Source organism: Corvus kubaryi, unplaced genomic scaffold (genome assembly GCF_017639235.1).
Source record: "Corvus kubaryi isolate FWS band 111438036 unplaced genomic scaffold, C.kubaryi_AGA036_p1.0 66, whole genome shotgun sequence".
In the NCBI taxonomy this organism is placed as follows: Eukaryota; Metazoa; Chordata; class Aves; order Passeriformes; family Corvidae; genus Corvus; species Corvus kubaryi.
In genome coordinates this window covers 19,307,235-19,325,484 of record NW_024582054.1, presented here as the reverse complement: position 1 = coordinate 19,325,484, position 18,250 = coordinate 19,307,235, and the positions used below count along the sequence as shown (strand labels likewise).

Sequence of the window (18,250 nt, the reverse complement as noted above, 5' to 3'; positions counted from 1 at the left end):
AAAAGAAGAAAAAAATTATACCATACCTTCAGTAAACTTCTCCTCCCCCCACCTTTCTCCCTTCTCCCAGTGACAATGTAAAAAGACAACCCTTGAGATGTTCAGTCTGTTTACCTGTCACGATCCGCTAATGCAAGCGGGGGTCGTGATGGTTCGTTTATTGATCTCAGAGTGTAAAGGACACAAGGAGATTTCAGTTTTAATCAAAACAGTGCACCTTTATTAAGTGCCCACAACACAGTAATGCAATAGAAGAGAGTAAGGGGGAGAGAGAGAGAGAGAGAAACAAAATAGAGAGGGGGAAAAAAGAGGGGCAATAGCTACCAACAGATGAGACGAAGTCCTCGTGGTCTTCCGCCAATGGATTCGTCTTCCTTCCGTGGGGAGATCTCGGATCTCAGTTATTTCAGAAGGTCCCTTTATAGTCCTTTTCAGAAGCGAGGGGCAACTGGCCAAGAGGTTGGGAAATCTACAGCCATTGTTATGGGGTCCATTGCTTTGGGAAACAGGTACAGGACAGACGTACAAGACAGGTGTACCAGAGAGGTGTATAGGACAGGTCGTTCCTTCCCGCTTCAGCGCAGTCCTTCCCGCCTGGGCAGCAAGAACGGCACAGTCCACTGTGACCTGCACTAATTTCCTCAGGAATGTGTACCAGTTCCCAGTGGGCACACCCGTAGGCAACACTTGGCAGACATCCCACCTCAGCCAGGCCAGGACTGCTGTGTTCAGTCTCTGTCTTCGGTGATGATCGTGAGGCAGATGAGGGATTTTCGGACCGTCTCTTACGTTACCACTTCCATAATAACCTTGTTCAGTCCATTTAGGAAGAGGAGTCTCTCTTGCCCGTGCTATGAAAACATTATCACAACGAGACAGCCGCCCGGGTTGGTTCTCTGCTCGCATGTGAGTCCCTTCCCACGACTTGCAGCTTTTCCCACAACTGATTTTGAGAGTCCACTCTTGAAGTTTTTGGGTTACAACTTTAAGGTTGAGCCGTTCAGAAACAAAAATTCTCTTCACCCATCTCTGGGAGCATTTCATCTCTAAGAACAGAGGCCCTTCTCCTTCCCTGGGAGCAAAGGGTCTTCCTCATCTTCAGCTTTAGGACTACCTCTGGGAGCATCTCTAGGAACTGAGGTTTTCTCCTTTCCCATTTGGAGCAAAAGTCCTCATTGCTTCCATCTCTCCCTGTTCAAACTGCTCATGAAATTACAGCTGCTTCAGCATCTGCCTATCTCAGCACAGGTGCTTTTGCACCCATTTTCAAAATGAGCGAATTGAAATAAGATTTATGACTTTACTCCTTTAAATGTCATTATGAGCTGTCAAAGATCTAAACACCATACACCTAAACTTAATGCAAATGCAAAGAAAATGCCTCCTGGTGCATCTTTGAAGTAACATAAGTCACCTGCCTTGGAAACTGAAGGGTAATGAAAGTAGAACAGGACTCAGTATGTCACTTCTTTGGCTTTCTGCTTCCTCATTATGAACTATTAGTAATGATTTGAAAGTAAATGTTAGCAAGATAGAGCAGTATAGGAAGCCAGAGTGCCGAGGATATTTCTCTGCCTGTTTTTAAGGGTTCTTACCCCCCTGAACAACACTGTTTTAACCTCCAACCTTGGAAAAAATTACCAATGATCAGACAAGAACTAGAAGTGGTGTGAATTAGGTGATAGACTACTATGTAAGATTGTCACAGGGTGAAAAATTTGAGGTTTTGGGCTTCTCTTTGTAGTAAATAGATAAGAGTAAAAAATACCAAAATGGAGGATTGTTGTTCTCTAAACCTTCTTCTCCTTCCTCTACTACTCCATGTTCTGCACTAAAAGTAGTTTGGAATGATTGGATAGAGAATTCCGCAGTTCCTGCCCGTGTTACTGAATAATTGGTAGGAAAGTGAAAATAATATTCTATTGGTTAAACTATTGGTTAAATTATCTTTAAAAGGCTGTGTAAATCTTGATAATTAGACTTCTCTCCTGCTTTCTGTGCTCTATGTTATGCCTGGGTAACACTAGTGGCTCTGTTCCTTTGATAAGACTTAATAAATGATAAACAAACTATCCGGCACCATTGAAACTCCAGGAAAAGTCTTGGTTTATCTTTGAAACTCCTTGCAAGGACTTATAGAAAATTCTCTCCCATCAGGAAGGATTTGATTTATGGCACGGTTCAGTGTAAGAGCAGGTATACATAAAAAAAAAAATCCCCAAAACCCCACCCAAACCTATTTAAAAATATTAAGAGTTATACTTTTTAAAAAATTATTTTGCTTTGCTTTTTAGGGGAAGCAAAGATAAGATCTTCGTTGTTAAGATTAATCCTTACATGCCTGATAAATTGATTACAGTTGGAATTAAACACATGAAGTTCTGGCGGAGAGCAGGTAAGGACACTTTTCAGAATTAGAGCATTTTCTGTTACTGAAAGTATAACTTTACATCTCTTACTGTATGTTTCTTGCATGAAAAGCAAATGTTTTCTCTGTATATCTCTTAGTTAGCATTGCCCTAGCAGTAATAATGTTAATTAACATTATGGCAGTAGTGGAAATTCTTTTTAAGATCAATTTGCCTTGGAGCTAGAGCTACGTAAGTAGAAAAGACCCTGCCTTTTCTACTGTCTGCTTTTATATCTGGTAATAATATATCGTATCTGAAAATTTTACAGTGCTGCTCTAAAATCATAGAACAGTTTTTGGAAGAAGGACCTTTACAACACATATGCTGTAAAAAGGCACAAGTGTAAATAATACTAAGGTTATAAAAAATTCACATACAAAATTCAGACAAAGTACTTGAAGAAGACACATCTGCCAGTTGAGAGCTCTTTGTCTGGACACCTCCATTGATCTTGACAATTAAAAACCAAGGTTATTTGTGCTTGAGAAATTTTGAATAGTGAAAAACTCATTCCCTGATACTTGTGTGAACGTCGTTGTTTCACACTTGAAATCAGACATAAAGACATATGTGCTACAGAAGACTAGCTTATCTGCTAAGAATGTTCTAATTATTCATGCAGAATTTATGTACATCAACTCACATGAGTCCTGATAAAGATTAACTGTGTAGAGAAAACTCTGTGAAGAAAAAGATTACAGTTTTTCTCCAACAGAAATTAATCAAGATTGCCTGAAAGCAAGCTGTTGACGTCTGAATAAATTATTAATTTCACAATTGAGCTTGCTATCTATAGAAAGAACAAAGTGTCTCAGAATATTTACTAAAAGAGCTACTATAAATTCTTTAGAAAGAAATCTTAACTATGATAAAAGCCTGGAGATGGTGATTTTGAAGAAAGAAAGGAAATGGTTTAAAATGCTGCTTTTCTCTCTGGCACTGCTCAGTCAGAGGAATCAGATTTCTCTGATGCTGCAGCCCATCTGTATGAAACTTCAGTGGCTCACTGGCAAGGCAGTCACCCCCCAGGAAACACACTCAGCAAAGTTAGAGTGAGGAGTAGAGTGTCAGTGCACCTTAACAAATGGCAGCTTTCTGAAATCTGCAGTAGAGCAGGTGCACTTGATTGAGAAGTGACATGAAGTACATGCTCTGGACTATATTGTCATCACTGCCTAGTGAGGCAGAGGGGTTCCAAGACCTGACCTCTCAGTACAAGAACAATATGAAGTGTCAGATCCTGAGGGACTTCCATGTTATACCACATGAAGTTTCCCTGTTTTGTTTAATATCACTGTGATGATATAAATCTGTCTTTCTAGCCAGAAGTTACTATGTGCTATAGCTGCCAAATGATTTTAGATATAAAAGAATCATAAAATTTATATACCTAGAAATATAGAATATTTCTATTATCCATAGGCTAATATAAGTAAACCTCTAAAATAAAATTAGAAATCCTCTCACTAAACACATCACGAAAAGTGGGATGTGAAGATCTAAATTTTTTTTTTCTTTCAAGACTATTCATTAGTAATTTCTATGAACTGTGTGTGGTAGATATTTTTTTGTTTAGATGCAAGTTTACAAATGCATTTTTTCTATATATGTCCATGTGGGTATATGTACATATTCAAATCCAGATTCAAGTAGTAAGTTAAAAGTAAGGTTGGGTCTTTTGGGTTTTAGTTTTTTGGTTGGTTGGTTTTGGTTTATTTTTTGGTTGGTTGGTTGGTTTTGGTTTTTGTTGTAGTGAAAGTTGACGAATAATAAGAAATTTTATTTTGTGAGATCTCTTCTCAGACTCAATTTTTTGGGGAGCATGGGTGGACTAAAAGAAAAGAACTTGTTGCTCTGGGTGAGGTTATATAGTTCTTGGAAAATAGTTCTAAGCAGATGTCTAAGACTTGTTCTTGGTCTGAACCAGGAGGAGGACTAATTGGGAGAAAGGGCTGCATAGGTGCGCTGGGAAGAACCGACACAATGATGTGTGCAGTGTATGGCTGGACGGAAGAGATGGCGTTCTCTGGAACCTCCACGGGGGATGTGTGTATTTGGAGAGATGTGTTTCTCATAAAAACTGTCAAAGCACATGATGGTCCTGTGTTCAGCATGCACGCATTGGAAAAAGTAAATAAACTGCTGATTGTTTTTTTTTATGTCTGGACAAAAAAGTCTATGATAAAGCTAAACCTTTCCCAGACTCAGGAATCCATGTCCTTATTTTCATTACTGAAAGGCCTTGTGTGGTCCAGATTCAAAATCGTGTTTTGTGCATGTCTCTTATTCTTGTTATGTACCATGCTGTTTCTCAAACCCTTGTGGTCAGTGACATCTTATTCAGTAATTTTCATAACCTCTTACTAAAGAAATAACAGTAACTGACTTAAGCATCAGTAAGTTCAGTGGAGTATGTGAGCTTGTGAGACAGGAAGAAGACCATACTTGTACTATTTTGTGTTTTAATTACTGTCTACTCATAGAAGAATTCAATCTGTAGATCACTAAGTACTTTCTCCAGATTCTCAGCTTCTTTTTAGCCGAGGAAAGCCTTTAAGCATGTGCCTAAATGTGAATGAGTGTTCCAGTTAGACTATTTATTTGTTTAAAGTTAATGTATATGTTGGTGTTTTGCTAAGTTAGACCAAGTCACTCCACCTCCCAATAATTGCATTTCAGAATAGTAGCGTTGGACAATACATGTGTTATTCGTACTGCAAGAACTGAGTGCTCTGAAGAAAAGTACTAATGATTTCAGTGCTAACCATATATGTTGCTTCATTAAATACCTGTATATAATTTTAAAGACAGAATGGCAAAAATGTGCATATATTTGAAAAATATGAGAACTGATAAAATTTTTGTGAGTGGTACTAAATTTGGTTTCGAGTAATGAGGTGAAATGCCAAAGAGATGTGGAGGCTAAATAGCAAGAAAAACAATATAGTATGTTGGTTATCTTATTTTTCTAGAATAGTAGAAGCATACAGGTTAGAACTTCTAAATCTAGCCTGTGTACATGCACTGTTCAGAACTGTGCTGCCTTCATCAGGAGGAGAAATCACTCATTTTGTTGCTTCTGTTCTTTTCATCTCTAACATCTGTAGCTCTGTGCATTACAGTGTTGTATATAGTCCATTTTCAGTATTGGCAGAAATCACTGAAAAATTAAGGAAAGGTAATAATCAATTATATCTAGTGATTTCTATTTCTTTTCCCCCAGGGATTTGTCACTGGAGGAAAGGATGGGGTAGTAGCTCTCTGGGATGATACCTTTGAACGTTGTCTCAAAACCTATGCCATCAAAAGGGCTGCTCTGGCTCCCGGATCCAAAGGTAACACAGACTTTATCCTATGTTGTATTCTATTTTTAAAGTACTTTCTTGAGAAAGTATTTTGTGGAATTGCTTTCCCTGGTAAGAGGAAATCCACATTTGACATAATGAATACTAAAATGAGTTTTGCTTAAGCTTTATTGATTCTCAGTAAGTAATTTTTATATTGGGACAGGACTGGTGTGTTGTATGTCTGTTTGCACATTTGGTGGGTGCAGGTCATAATATTACTGTTAGCCTAAATTAATTGTTTAGCTTCAAGTTTCTTATCATCCAGGTAGGGTTTTTTGTTTGTGGTTTGGGGGTGGGGGGAGTGGTTGGGGTTGGTTTGTTTGTTCGTGGTTTTGTTGGGTTTTTTTGTTTTTTTTTTATTAAAGTGGCAAGCAAAAAGCCTATTATATTTCTGATCATGAAGTCTCTTACCTGATCTTTTTTGTTCTGGAGAAAGGAAGGAATTCAAAATTGTGGTTAGTTTTGTAAGGTATGAGTAGTTAGTTTTCTGTAAATGCATATGTCTTTTGAAATCATTAAAGAACATTTTCATTCCTATTTTTCCTGTTTCTACCACTTATTCTTGATCTTAATGCTAATTTACAGTTCCCTGTATTTTCATTCTGGATAGCCTTTTCTGTTCCGTCCCCTTCCCTTAAAGTTATGTTTGCTGTGTTCTAAAGTATATGATTTGATTTTCAAACACGATGAATGTAAATACTCATTAATGAAAACATTGTACTTCAGAGTGTCTCATTCTCATAGCTTGTGTACAAAAAGCTGGATTTGAAGGTACTGTAATTGGTAGCAATATAGTAGTATAGTTGATGCTTCACATGCACAGAGTCAGGCTGATTAAACTTCTTTATATATTGCTAAATCCTCCCAAATGAATCCAGACAGGTTGTTTCATGCAGGAACGTTTTCACTGTTTATTACTGAATAGCTTTTTCTACAATGAGAAGGTAATGTGCATATGTGTGAAGAATCCTCTTTAAGGCATACTTGAGAATCTTCTGTCTTTTAACATTTTAATGTTCTAGGTCTCCTCTTAGAAGATAATCCTTCTATACGTGCCATATCGTTAGGACATGGTCATATTCTAGTGGGCACAAAGAATGGTGAAATATTGGAGGTGGATAAAAGTGGACCAATAACTCTGCTGGTTCAGGTAAGTGTTAAATATCAGTCAAATATGTCAAACCCTGAACACGATTTTATTTTTCAAGTAAAGACTTGTGGAGTAAGAAGCACTTTAACTACTAATGAAATTAGTGAGTTACTATCACTTTTAGTTAGACTAGACCATTATGACTCCTTAATGAGCAAAATAGGACGTAGGATTTCAGTACTGGTTTGTTCAATGAGTTCACCCTTTCAAACAGACCAAGATCATACATCTGTTTCGGAAAAAAAAAAAAAAAAAAAAAAAAGTGTGTGAAAGTGAAAGAAAAGTGTGTGAAAAAGTATGGATCCTCTACTAAATTCCTTATTAACTTTTTCTGAGTAATAATTACTCTTATTTTTAAAAGTTGTCTTCTTGACATTTGTTTTGAGATTTTACTTGTAATTATGTAAAAAGTTTCCATTTTCTTTGCCATACCGAGCAACTGCATTTTTTACTAAACAGGTTTTTACATTGCATCAACACATCATTTTCTTTCATAGTTAGGTAAAAATCTCTGGATTCTCTCTTTTCTGAGTGGCCAGTGCAATAGATAAAGAACTGTATTTGTTAAAAGAAAATGCTAGAATCTAAGGTAAAGAAAAAAATCTAGTTCATAGAATAGTTTGGGTTGGAAGGGACCTTTAAAGGTCATCATGTCCAAACCCCCTGCAGTGGGCAAGGACATATTCAAATACATCAGATTGTTCAGAGCCCCATCCCATCTGGCCTTGGATGTTTCTGGGGATGGGGCATCTGCAACATCTCTGGGCAACCTGTCCCAGTGTTTTACTATGCTCATCATAAAAAGTTTCTTTATCTAGTCTGAATCTACCCTCTTTTACCTTAAACCCATTACCCCTTGTCCTGTCACTACAAGCCTTACTAAAAAGAATTCCCATCTTTCTCATAAGCCTCCTTTAAGTACTAAGAGGCTGCAACAAGACCTCCCTGGAGCCTTCTCTCCTCTAGACTGAACACCTCCTACTCTCTCAGCCTGACTTCATAGGAGAGGTGCTCCAGCTCTTTGACCCTTTTTGTGGCCCCCTTCTGGACCCATTCCAACAGGGCCATGTTTTCCTGTGCTGAGGACTCCAGAGACAGACACAGTAATGGAGTCTGACCAGAGTAGAGTAGAGGGGCAGAATCACCTCCCTTGACCTGCTGGTCACATTTGTTTTGATGCAGCCCAGTTTGCTTTCTGGGTTGCAAGCGCACATTGCCAGCTCATGTCCAAGTTGTTGTCCACCAAAACCTCCAAGTTCTCTTCAGGGCTGCTCTAAGTCCGTTTTCTGCCCAGCCTGTGTTTGTGCTTGGGATTGCCCTGACCTACATGCAGGGCCTTGCACTTGGCCTTGTTGCGCTTCATTACATGGGTCCACCTGTCAGGCCTGTCCAGATCCCTCTGGATGTGATCCCTTCCCTCCAGCCTGTTGACCACACCACTCAGTGTAGTGTCATCTGCAGACTTGCTGAGGGTGCACTCAGTCGCACTGTCCACGTCATTGATGTAGATGTGTGTGAGGATTATTTCACAGTTTTCTGTAGTACTAATTACCATAATTTTGCACAAGTAGCAGGGTGAATTTTTTCAGGTGTTCTGTGTTTTAATTCAGATATTTATTATCCTCTAAATAATGCATGCTCTCTCTTTTTTTTTTAACTTCCTTAAATGTATTATTTCCTATTTCAGTTTAAAATAAAAAGAAACCTGATTCATTGTGTTTTTTCAGGGTCACATGGAGGGGGAAGTTTGGGGTCTAGCTACTCATCCTCATTTACCTATTTGTGCCACTGTAAGTGATGACAAAACCTTAAGAATATGGGATTTATCTCCTAGCCATTGTATGTTAGCGGTTCGCAAATTGAAAAAGGGTAAGATGCTTAGTATGAAAAAATATTTAACTGATGCAATTGACATTTACAAGCATTATGAATCTTTTGAAAGCAGGACTGAATAAATTCCTTTTTTTGCTCAAATTATTTTATGAATGCTATGTTCATGAGTTGTGTAGCCCTTAAGCTAATGAATCTGTACAAAAAAAATTCTGTGTAGTACTGTTCTGAAGATTATTTGCAATTGTAACTTACTTAAGTCAATAAATTACCAATAAAAGTTGAGCCAACTACATAAATGCCATATTGCTTATAATACTGCAAGGCTTTTTTGACAGTTTGAATCTAGAAATTTTTGGAAGAAATCTTAGAAGAAATGTTGAAATTCTCTTCTTTGTGAATGTTTGAAGGCTCTGGAATGTCAAGAAAAGAGAAGTCATAAAATTTTTACTCATTGTTTAGGATATAATTAAATTCTATTTTGACAGATGGAAAATCTGTTGTAAGTGACATCATATAAGGTGATTTTTTTAGGATTAGGCTAGACTGGCCCTGAAAAGCTTCTAATGCTACGTATGCTTTGCTAGACAAAGGAGTACAATAGGCTTTATCTGTTTGGCATTCAGCAATGCAGTTTAATTCAGACATAATGGGAAGCTTAACTGAAGATGATTTAGATTGATAAAGTAATTGTAGAAGAGTTACAAGCTCACACAAGTGGGGATTAAACAAGAAAGTTTCTAGTTGGCAAACTCTGTTCAAGTCTTAAAGCTGATATTTCTTAATATTTTTAAGAGTACTTTTGGCAAAAAAAGTCTCTAATTACTATTTGCTGATAAGACACATTTTGAGACGCTTTGGCAATCTTAAAAAGTACCTGTGTACTGTACAGAAAAAGATGGATGCTTCTGCTGACTGAGTCATGGAATTGAAATAATACTTGTTAATTATAAAAGGCAAGATCCAATGACTGTAAGAAAAATGTCTGCGTAGGTCAGGAGTAAATTCAAGAGCAGAAGGCTCAGGATGTTGTCGCTGATTGCAGGGTGACAATTACACCTGTTAGTGAGGTATTTTCCCAAGACATATTGGAGTAGTCGTGTAATTTACAAGACACAAATCAGGATATTTTTGGTGTGCATTTCTCTTCTGTGTTCAGCTGAATGCAATTAAATTAAAAGTTGAGAATGGAGGAGGGAACTACAGGATAATGAATGAGAAGCCTTGTGGTGAAGCCATCTAAGTAAAGGATTGCTGTCTACAAGTTAATCAGAGGAACGAATAGTAGGGGAGAATATTTATGTTAACAGAAAATCCTGGCATGAAAATAAGTCTATATAAGTTGGCTATATATAAATTTAGATCGGAAATTAAATTGTTTTTCAAACAATACTTGACATGTTTATTGGAAGGATTCTATGTCCTAATGACTTACTGTTTGTGATAGCAAATTACTGAATTCTGTGAATCCAGAGGGTCTTTCCCAGCTGTGTTCTCCTTACCAGAACAAATGGTAACAAACAGGCAGCACCAGATACAAAGGAGAGCAAGTGAAAAATATACAGACAAAAGTGATTCATCTGTATTAGTAATGTAGAGCATGTATCAATTAATATGCAAATTCTAAGATTCTGGGCCTGTGTACCTGTTTATTTGCTATCCCAGCTTGGAAATTATTTTGGCAGCATCTAGGAAACTTCCTTGGAAGTTTTACAGTATAAGAATAGTTTTCCTTTACTAATGGAAAATTAGATCTCAAAGAAGGATGATGCACTGTCAATATAGCTGATTGCAATTTCTTTATTCCTCATAGGAGGCAGATGTTGCTGCTTTTCTCCTGATGGAAAAGCATTAGCTGTTGGTCTCAATGATGGAAGTTTTTTGATAGTTAATGCAGATACCCTGGAGGATTTAGTCTCTTTCCAGCACAGGAAGGATGTTATTTCAGAGATCAGATTTTCTCCTGGTAAGTGATTTTCTTTTTTTTTAATTAAGATTTTATTATTGAGGTTGTTCAAGTAAGCTTTATCATATTTATGAGGTAAAAGTAATAAAGACTTGTAGTGCTTTTACACCTAAAAAATAGGTCAGCAAAACTAATACTTGCATTTTGAAAGACCATGGTGTGAAGTCCTGTGTTGCTCATTTAAGGATGAGATTATTGGAATAGGTTTGCTTATAGTAACCTCCTGGATACAACAGTCAGTTTTAAATCATGGACATCCAGCAGCTCCCTAGGGTTCCACTTTATGGGCTGCATAAGTTTGGCACATCACTGAGGTTACTGTTAGCTAATAAGAATACTTCAAACTGATGTGTCAGAAAGTTCTGGCAACTTCTATTTTCTCTTTTTCCCCCCTTAGCACTCCCAACGAGGCTAGGTTTTTTTCCAACACTATAGCTCATATTTTAGGAACTCAAAATGCATGGCCTACTTCAGTTAAAATACTCATCTGTTGGAGAAATTTGATGCAAATTACTGATACCCATTCTCATATAACATTACTTTCTGATTCCTTAAGCCTTACCACTTTCTGAATGCCATAAATGCTTAAAATTTCAGCCAATTGTTTTTTGTAGTTTGAAAATGTAATTATATAATAGTTGTATATTTCATGCTGATCATGTGATATGAAAATCAGTTTGTCAGGAAATATGTATAAATTAGCAAGCTGATGTTAAAGACTTCTAAGTTGCATATAGCTAAATTCCAGAATTGACTTGTGTTTAATATGCAGAGAACTACAATTTTTTGAAAATGTTTTTGTTTATATTGATGTGTTTTAGGGACTGGAAAGTACTTAGCCGTGGCATCCTGTGACAACTTTGTAGATATTTACAATGTAATGAGCAGTAAAAGAGTAGGAATCTGCAAGGGAGCCTCCAGCTATATCACGCACATGGACTGGGACGTAAGAGGTAAGTAGCATTCATTGAAAAATGTACTGGAAGATTGATTACATTAGAGGCTATTACAGTACATGTATATGAATTTGTAGTGTCACTGGCAGATTTGGTTCTTCAGCTTACAAATATGCTCTCACATCATCTGAATAAATATTAAACCCATGATTTTTACTGCCACATACATATTTAGAAGTTGTGCAATTTGAAGCAAAACGGTTTGTCTCTATAGATTGGTTTGTTTGGATTTTTAAAAAATCTCTCCTGTTTATTATTTGATTTCAGAAGGGCAGTTAGTGATAGAACAAGGGGGAAAGGCCTTAAGCTGAAGGGAGGGTATGTTTAGATTAGGTATTAGGAAGAAATTCTTTACTGTAAGTGTGGTGAGGCACTGGAAAGGCTGTGGATGTGGTGAGGCTCAGAGAGGCTGTGGATGCCCCATCCCTGATGGTGGTCAAGGCCAGGCTGGATGGGGCTCTGAGCAACCTGGTCTAGTGGCAGGGGGAGTGGAACTAGATGGTCTCTGAGGTCCCTTCCAACCCCAAACATTCTATGATTCTCTGTTTCTACTTCTTGAATGTACAGTGTACAATGCGCTTGTATCTGTAGCTCAGGAATACGTATCCTTGTTGTCATATATAGCAGAAAGACCAGATTTCCTGTGTTCCAGGGTATTGATATGTGATTAATTAAAGTACTAAATTTAGTCCTGTTTCATTCAAAAGCAAGGCTGTGTAATTGTGCATTCTATTTGTTCATGTTCTTATTCCTCTACATAATCACTTTTGAAACAGTCTGATTTATTTTGAAAGAGTGTTATAAGTTAGCTGCCTTTGAGAATTTTGAAAAGGAAGAGGACAGAAACATTGGTGAGAATTTCCCTCAGAAGTGAAATAGTATAAAGCTGTAAAGAAGTTGCCTGCTTGGGATCAGCCAGTGGCCAGGCAGCATATGTGCTTCTCCATCCCAAGGGCATATGCATCAATAACCAGTTATCATAAACAAGCTTTGAATTGGACCCAGTGCATTTTGTCTACCATCTGATGGGACAGCCATGATAAGGAGAGAAAAGTGATGCATTAGTACGGTTTTCAAAGGGAGGAGAAAGGGTTGTGAATTTAAGGTATCAAAGGACTTCAATCTCTCTAGAAGACCATTCTTCCAGATCCATTATTTATGTATGCAGCTTTTTCCAGTAGAAACAAGTAATTTATGTAATGCAGTTAGCAATAAAAAATTCAAAATAAACTTTCTTTTTTCCTTCTGTGAAATGGAATCTTCTATGTTAACATACAATATGTATGTCATATGTTTTATAGGGAAACTTTTGCAAGTCAACACTGGTGCTAAAGAGCAGTTGTTTTTTGAAGCCCCTCGTGGGAAAAAACAGACAATTCCTAGTTTGGAGGTGAGAAACTGTACTCTGTTTACAAATTCGAGTTATGATACAGCCATCTATACTACATAAGAGGGAATGATATATAGAACTGTAATTTTTAACTTTTAAAATAATAAAATATGTAGGGGATTTCACATTTTTCTATTAAGTAACAGACATTTAGCTGACTTAGTCATGGAAATCTCACAAGGCTTCTGTGTGCCTTTTCTGGTACTAAACACCTTTGAAAACCTATTGCAGATTACTTAACTCTAACCTTGCTGTGGAAAACCTCATGTTTGTCTTTACATAACAATATAATATAGTATACATAATACATATCGGCTAGTGTAGTATATTGTAGCTGTAATGTTTTGTTTTCTCAGACATAGAGCATAGTCATAGGGCAGGGAGCAAAAATGGATACTTTTCAAATAATATTTCCCATGGCATTGAAAGGCAGTGTTGGAAAATATAGTTGGGGGACTTTTTAGCCTGGAAGGGCAGGTAAGGTAAAAATTTTCAAAATACTTCTTTAGGTTTTGAAATGAAAAGTTTATAGAGGTAAAATTATATGTCTCAAATGAAATCCTGAATGTTAAGAAAATGAGTGATTAGTATATTAAAATACTGTCTTTTAGATAGTGTAAGGACTTTTTCTAGAAATCAGATATGGAAGAAAAATTCTTGAGAAGAAGTATGCTCTATCTCAAATGGGTTGTTTTTATAGGTAGAAAAGATTGGCTGGGCATCATGGACAAGTGTTTTGGGCTCTTGCTGTGAAGGGATCTGGCCCATAATTGGTGAAGTCACAGATGTAACTGCTTCATGCCTCACTAGTGATAGTAAAGTATTAGCCACAGGAGATGATTTTGGATTCGTGAAACTGTTTCGATACCCTGCTAAAGTAAGTAATTTTCAGCTGTTTATGAAGAATATTTATTGATAAATCTGCCTTTTCAAAACTGTGAAAATTCATCACTCAGAAGAAAATAATGCTTTTATATATTTTTTCTCCTTATGATCAAAGAAAGCATTTAGTATTACATTGCAGTTTGCTGTGCATTAAACTTGAAATTACTAAGAATGATCATTCCAGGTCAGACTACAGAGCCATCTCATGCAATGTCCTGCTGCTGACTTTAGCAAATGAATAGGAAAAACCTTAAGAATGGGAGTGCTTTGGAAGACAATGAACATCTCTTTCTCACCTGGATTTCATTCATGATTTTAAGGACCTTCATTCTGTCCAATGTCAGTCGTTTTTTTTCTAAGATGAAGAGCTTTAATATTATTTAATCACGCATCATAGAAAAGCCGTTCCAGAAGCACATTGTATTTTTACTGCTCTTCAAGTACCTCTTTTTCTGTATATTTATTGGTAAATGTGTCTTCAGTTTTGAAATGTTGCCATACTAAGGGTGGTAACAGTACACAAGTACTGACTCAAAATATTGTTTGTGAATTTTATTCCAACTCAGTTGGATTATTGTCTCTCTTAGGAAAAGTAATCCAATGTTTATTGCTGGAATCTGTTTATAAACTAATTCTTGCATGCTTGATATAGAGATGAGGTTAACATTTCATGAAGTTGCTATAGGAGGGGCACATCATTGGAAAATGATGTGTTAAAATCATATGAAATACAAAAGAGCTGAAGCACGAACTGTAAAGAAGTTAAGATGATGTCATTGTGCACTGGCAACTCATTTCAGTTTTGTCTAGCAGACTGGCTAAATTGGATCTTTGCCTTTTTTTCCCCCTTCTTAGGGAAAGTTTGGAAAATTTAAGAGGTATGTTGCTCACAGTACCCATGTGACAAACGTCCGCTGGACTTACGATGACAGTCTGTTGGTCACTGTTGGAGGAGCAGACACCTCTTTAATGCTGTGGACTTACGAGATGGAAGGACATCGGGATAGCAGGCAGTGTGACAGTGAAGAGTCTGATCTCGATTCTGAAGAAGACGGAGGTCAGTAATAATTTATGGAACTAGCTGGATTATGCTATTTCAGTAAGATTTATTAATGGAGAACTGCAAATTTAGAAATAATCATGATTTATAGATTGTTTTGATCTTAAGTAGCGAAGACTCTCCAAAATGTTAAATAAAATTTGGTTTTGGGGAAAGGACTGATAAACTGCCATGAAGAAAATGATAACGAAGTGTTTGAGTTGCTGCTTTGAGTCAGAGTACATGAACAGACTCTTGACATCTTTTAAATGAAAAGATATTAAGTGCCAATTATACATAGTTACCCAAAATCTTTATATAAAATAGAATTGTCACCGTTTAAATTTGGTCACTAATTCTAAAGAAATTAGATTAAAATCTGAGATCATAGTTGTCTTGATGTTATAGCATCTGCTTCTGTAACATGGATGCATAGGAGACTGAAGTAGACTGATGTTTATATATCTATTGCAAGGTCATAATATCAGTAGTTATAAAGTGTAAATTACATTTTGTAGCATTAATTTCTGCTGGTTTTGCCATACTTATGTTTTCTTTTTCATGTTATAATTCCAATGATTGATGAGCCTCCAGACTTGTTTTCTCTTCTCCCAAGTGCAGTTTTTCCTCCTTGTCAATACCTCAGTGTTCAAGCATTTTTAAAATATCACTGCTACTCCTTAAATAGTTCTGTGTAATAATTAACTTCAGCTGTCACTAAAATGTGCTAAATGACCAAAGAAGTATATTAAATATTAGAGACATATTGAACATTCATTGGAAAAGAATTTTTAATCACTGTCTTTCTTCTTAAAATTATTGATGACCACATCCACAAAGTAATTTAATTGCCTGTAGGAGAACTTGTCAGCTTTAAATTTTTTAGTCAAAAATTGAAACCTTCAGAGTTTCTGTTCAGCCTCTGCTTGTGAGCTGTTAGAACATCTTAGCCCTATAACCTCTCCTAGGCTCTGGTGCTTTACACAGAACCCTCTTAAGCTGTGTGTTCAAAAGTACTCTAAAAGAGAGCGAGGTCTGTGAAGCTCTACAACAAAAGACATTGACATCTTTATCCACAAAAGTTTCTCTTGGTCAGGTCCTATTAATTTCAGTTAGAGTTAAGAACTATTCACAGTCACATTGTTGGCATTAGTAGTCTCTATCTTTGAAAAAACAAAATAATGGAGAGTAAGTAACAACCCTGTCACTACTTAGCTTTTCCAACATGTTTGTTTTACTATAGTAAACATCATCTTGATGTGCCTTACTGTCCCTAAGCATTGTGTAGGAACCTTGTGCACACCTATAGATTCCATCGTAGTGGATGGATTCTGGAACTGAGAACAGCCAGGCACTGAATCTTACAGGTCTTAAAAGCAGGTGTCAGGTAGCGCGGTTCCTTGTTAGTGATTGTAGTTAAAGCCAACAAAGCAGAAATGGGGTAGCTTTTAAAGTCCCTTGACTCTATTAATTTTTTTCCACAAAGATATTGTAAGGAGTTTTTTTCCTTGAATGTCTTTTATTAACAACGTTCATGATTCCCAGCTACTTTCTTTCTGTTGTGGATTTATGTTACTAATAATCCATGCTATAATTGCTTTTGTAATCTAGTACATTGTTGAAATCTGCACAAATTATGGTTAAATTGTTGTTCTTGTAGCTTATTTTGGTTTGATATTGTTCCCTCTGGTTTTGTTAGGTTATGACAGTGATGTGACAAGGGAAAATGAAATTAATTACACCATCAAAGCCTTATCAACAAACATTAGACCAATGTTTGGAATTAAGCCTCATCTGCAACAAAAGGAGCCAACCTTAGATGAAAGGTAATTACTATATTATAAGCCTCATCTGCAACAAAAGGAGCCGAAGTTAGATGAAAGGCAATTACTAAATTACAATTCTAGCCAAGAAATCAACCTGAAAAGATAATAGTAAAACAAAATTATATTGGAATATGTAATTCTTAATTTAAAAGAATATGTATTAAAAAAATCTAAATACATCTTTGAAGAAAAAAGGAAGTTGACCCAAAGGACTAGGCTGTATCTATTTTCAGAGAGCACAAAAGACTACAAACTTACGTATGCATATTTTTATGTTTAGGGAGTTCCTTGAGATAATCGAGTTATTTGCTGGTGTTTAATGATATATTGTTTTTGAAACTTAGATACTGACTGGTATTTAGTGATGGCATTATAGGCATGAGCCTGTACAATTGTTTTAGTGAAGGACAGCAATCCGATTTTTGGTTCTGCCAACAAACTGCTCTGATGAATTCAGCTCTAATTGCTCCTGGCATTGTTTCTGCCTCTACATAACTTCTACCTTTCTTTGAAAAATTCTGTCCACAGTGATTCTGCAGTTCTTGTTAATGAATCTTGGAAAATGAAGTTGGTTGCTTTGCAGTGTTAGTTCTAGATCTTGGTTCACTATTGTATGCTGTGGAAGTGAGTGGGGTGGGGAGCAGACTATAATAAACCCAGAAGATAAAGTAGATACAAAATAAGAAAAATAATTTATAATCTCTAGAACATTATCTGTTGTAGAATCTGCAGCTGAGCATGGGGCCCTGAAAGTTGTTTGTTGTCCACAAAATAGATGAGGACAGTATATGTGAGGAAAAAGGAAGGAGGGATTCCTAACACAGCAATTGAGGAACGCTGGTACTAAAGAGAGGGAAGCGAGGAAAACAACAGGGTGTAAGAACGTGCAAGGATCCAGTGAAACAGGAGAGCAGGAATGCGAGGAGTTCTGTGGCAGTGCTCACGCCTCTTTCTGCAGTGGAGCTGGACAGTCTGTGACACCCTTGCTGAGAAATGCAGTGTGACTTCTGTGGGAGGTTCATGTCATCTGTTGTTTTTAAGTTGTGTTGCCGTAGGAGAGAGTGGGATCCCTGTGTACAAAGCTGTGGTTCCCTGTAGTGCATTTATAATGAGAAATGGTCTGTCTTTCTTAATTAGATGTATTTGATGTGGAAATCAAAAAGAAAAAATGGGTATGGTATGAAAGCTTTGATTAAAGATTTTTTTTTTCTTTTTAATGACATTGTATGCCTCTTGTGTTTCTTTCAGTAATTGTTTTTGGAAGCTGAGTGAATTGTGTTTTTCAGTTTCAAGTAAAATACTAAGAATTAATTCTGTAGTAAGGTGATGAAGCTGTGATTCAGAATACATAAAAGTTCACAAAAGAATTCCATTGCCAGCATTGTTGAAAAGTTTGGGGCCCTAAAACTTCAAAGAAATGTTTTTTGTGAAGAATAAAACCAGACTATTG

At 36.7% G+C, this 18,250-nt stretch overlaps 1 protein-coding gene across 18 annotated transcripts in view; it reads left to right on the top strand.

The window, feature by feature from the left end:
• The window catches only part of EML5 (EMAP like 5), a 111,298-nt gene that overhangs the window by 55,513 nt on the left and 37,535 nt on the right, over window positions 1–18,250 (top strand). For 15 of the 18 annotated variants that reach the window (XM_042048375.1, XM_042048372.1, XM_042048368.1 and 12 more), the window contains 11 exons: window positions 2,295–2,395; window positions 4,339–4,541; window positions 5,635–5,746; window positions 6,781–6,908; window positions 8,636–8,777; window positions 10,552–10,704; window positions 11,526–11,657; window positions 12,962–13,050; window positions 13,751–13,927; window positions 14,791–14,992; window positions 16,674–16,800. In XM_042048375.1, the coding sequence (XP_041904309.1) occupies window positions 2,295–2,395; window positions 4,339–4,541; window positions 5,635–5,746; window positions 6,781–6,908; window positions 8,636–8,777; window positions 10,552–10,704; window positions 11,526–11,657; window positions 12,962–13,050; window positions 13,751–13,927; window positions 14,791–14,992; window positions 16,674–16,800 (1,566 nt within the window). Of the gene's footprint in view, window positions 1–2,294; window positions 2,396–4,338; window positions 4,542–5,634; window positions 5,747–6,780; window positions 6,909–8,635; window positions 8,778–10,551; window positions 10,705–11,525; window positions 11,658–12,961; window positions 13,051–13,750; window positions 13,928–14,790; window positions 14,993–16,673; window positions 16,801–17,523; window positions 18,018–18,250 lie in introns of those variants that run through there. The other 3 variants (XM_042048383.1, XM_042048382.1, XM_042048373.1) reach the window with 3 other exon arrangements.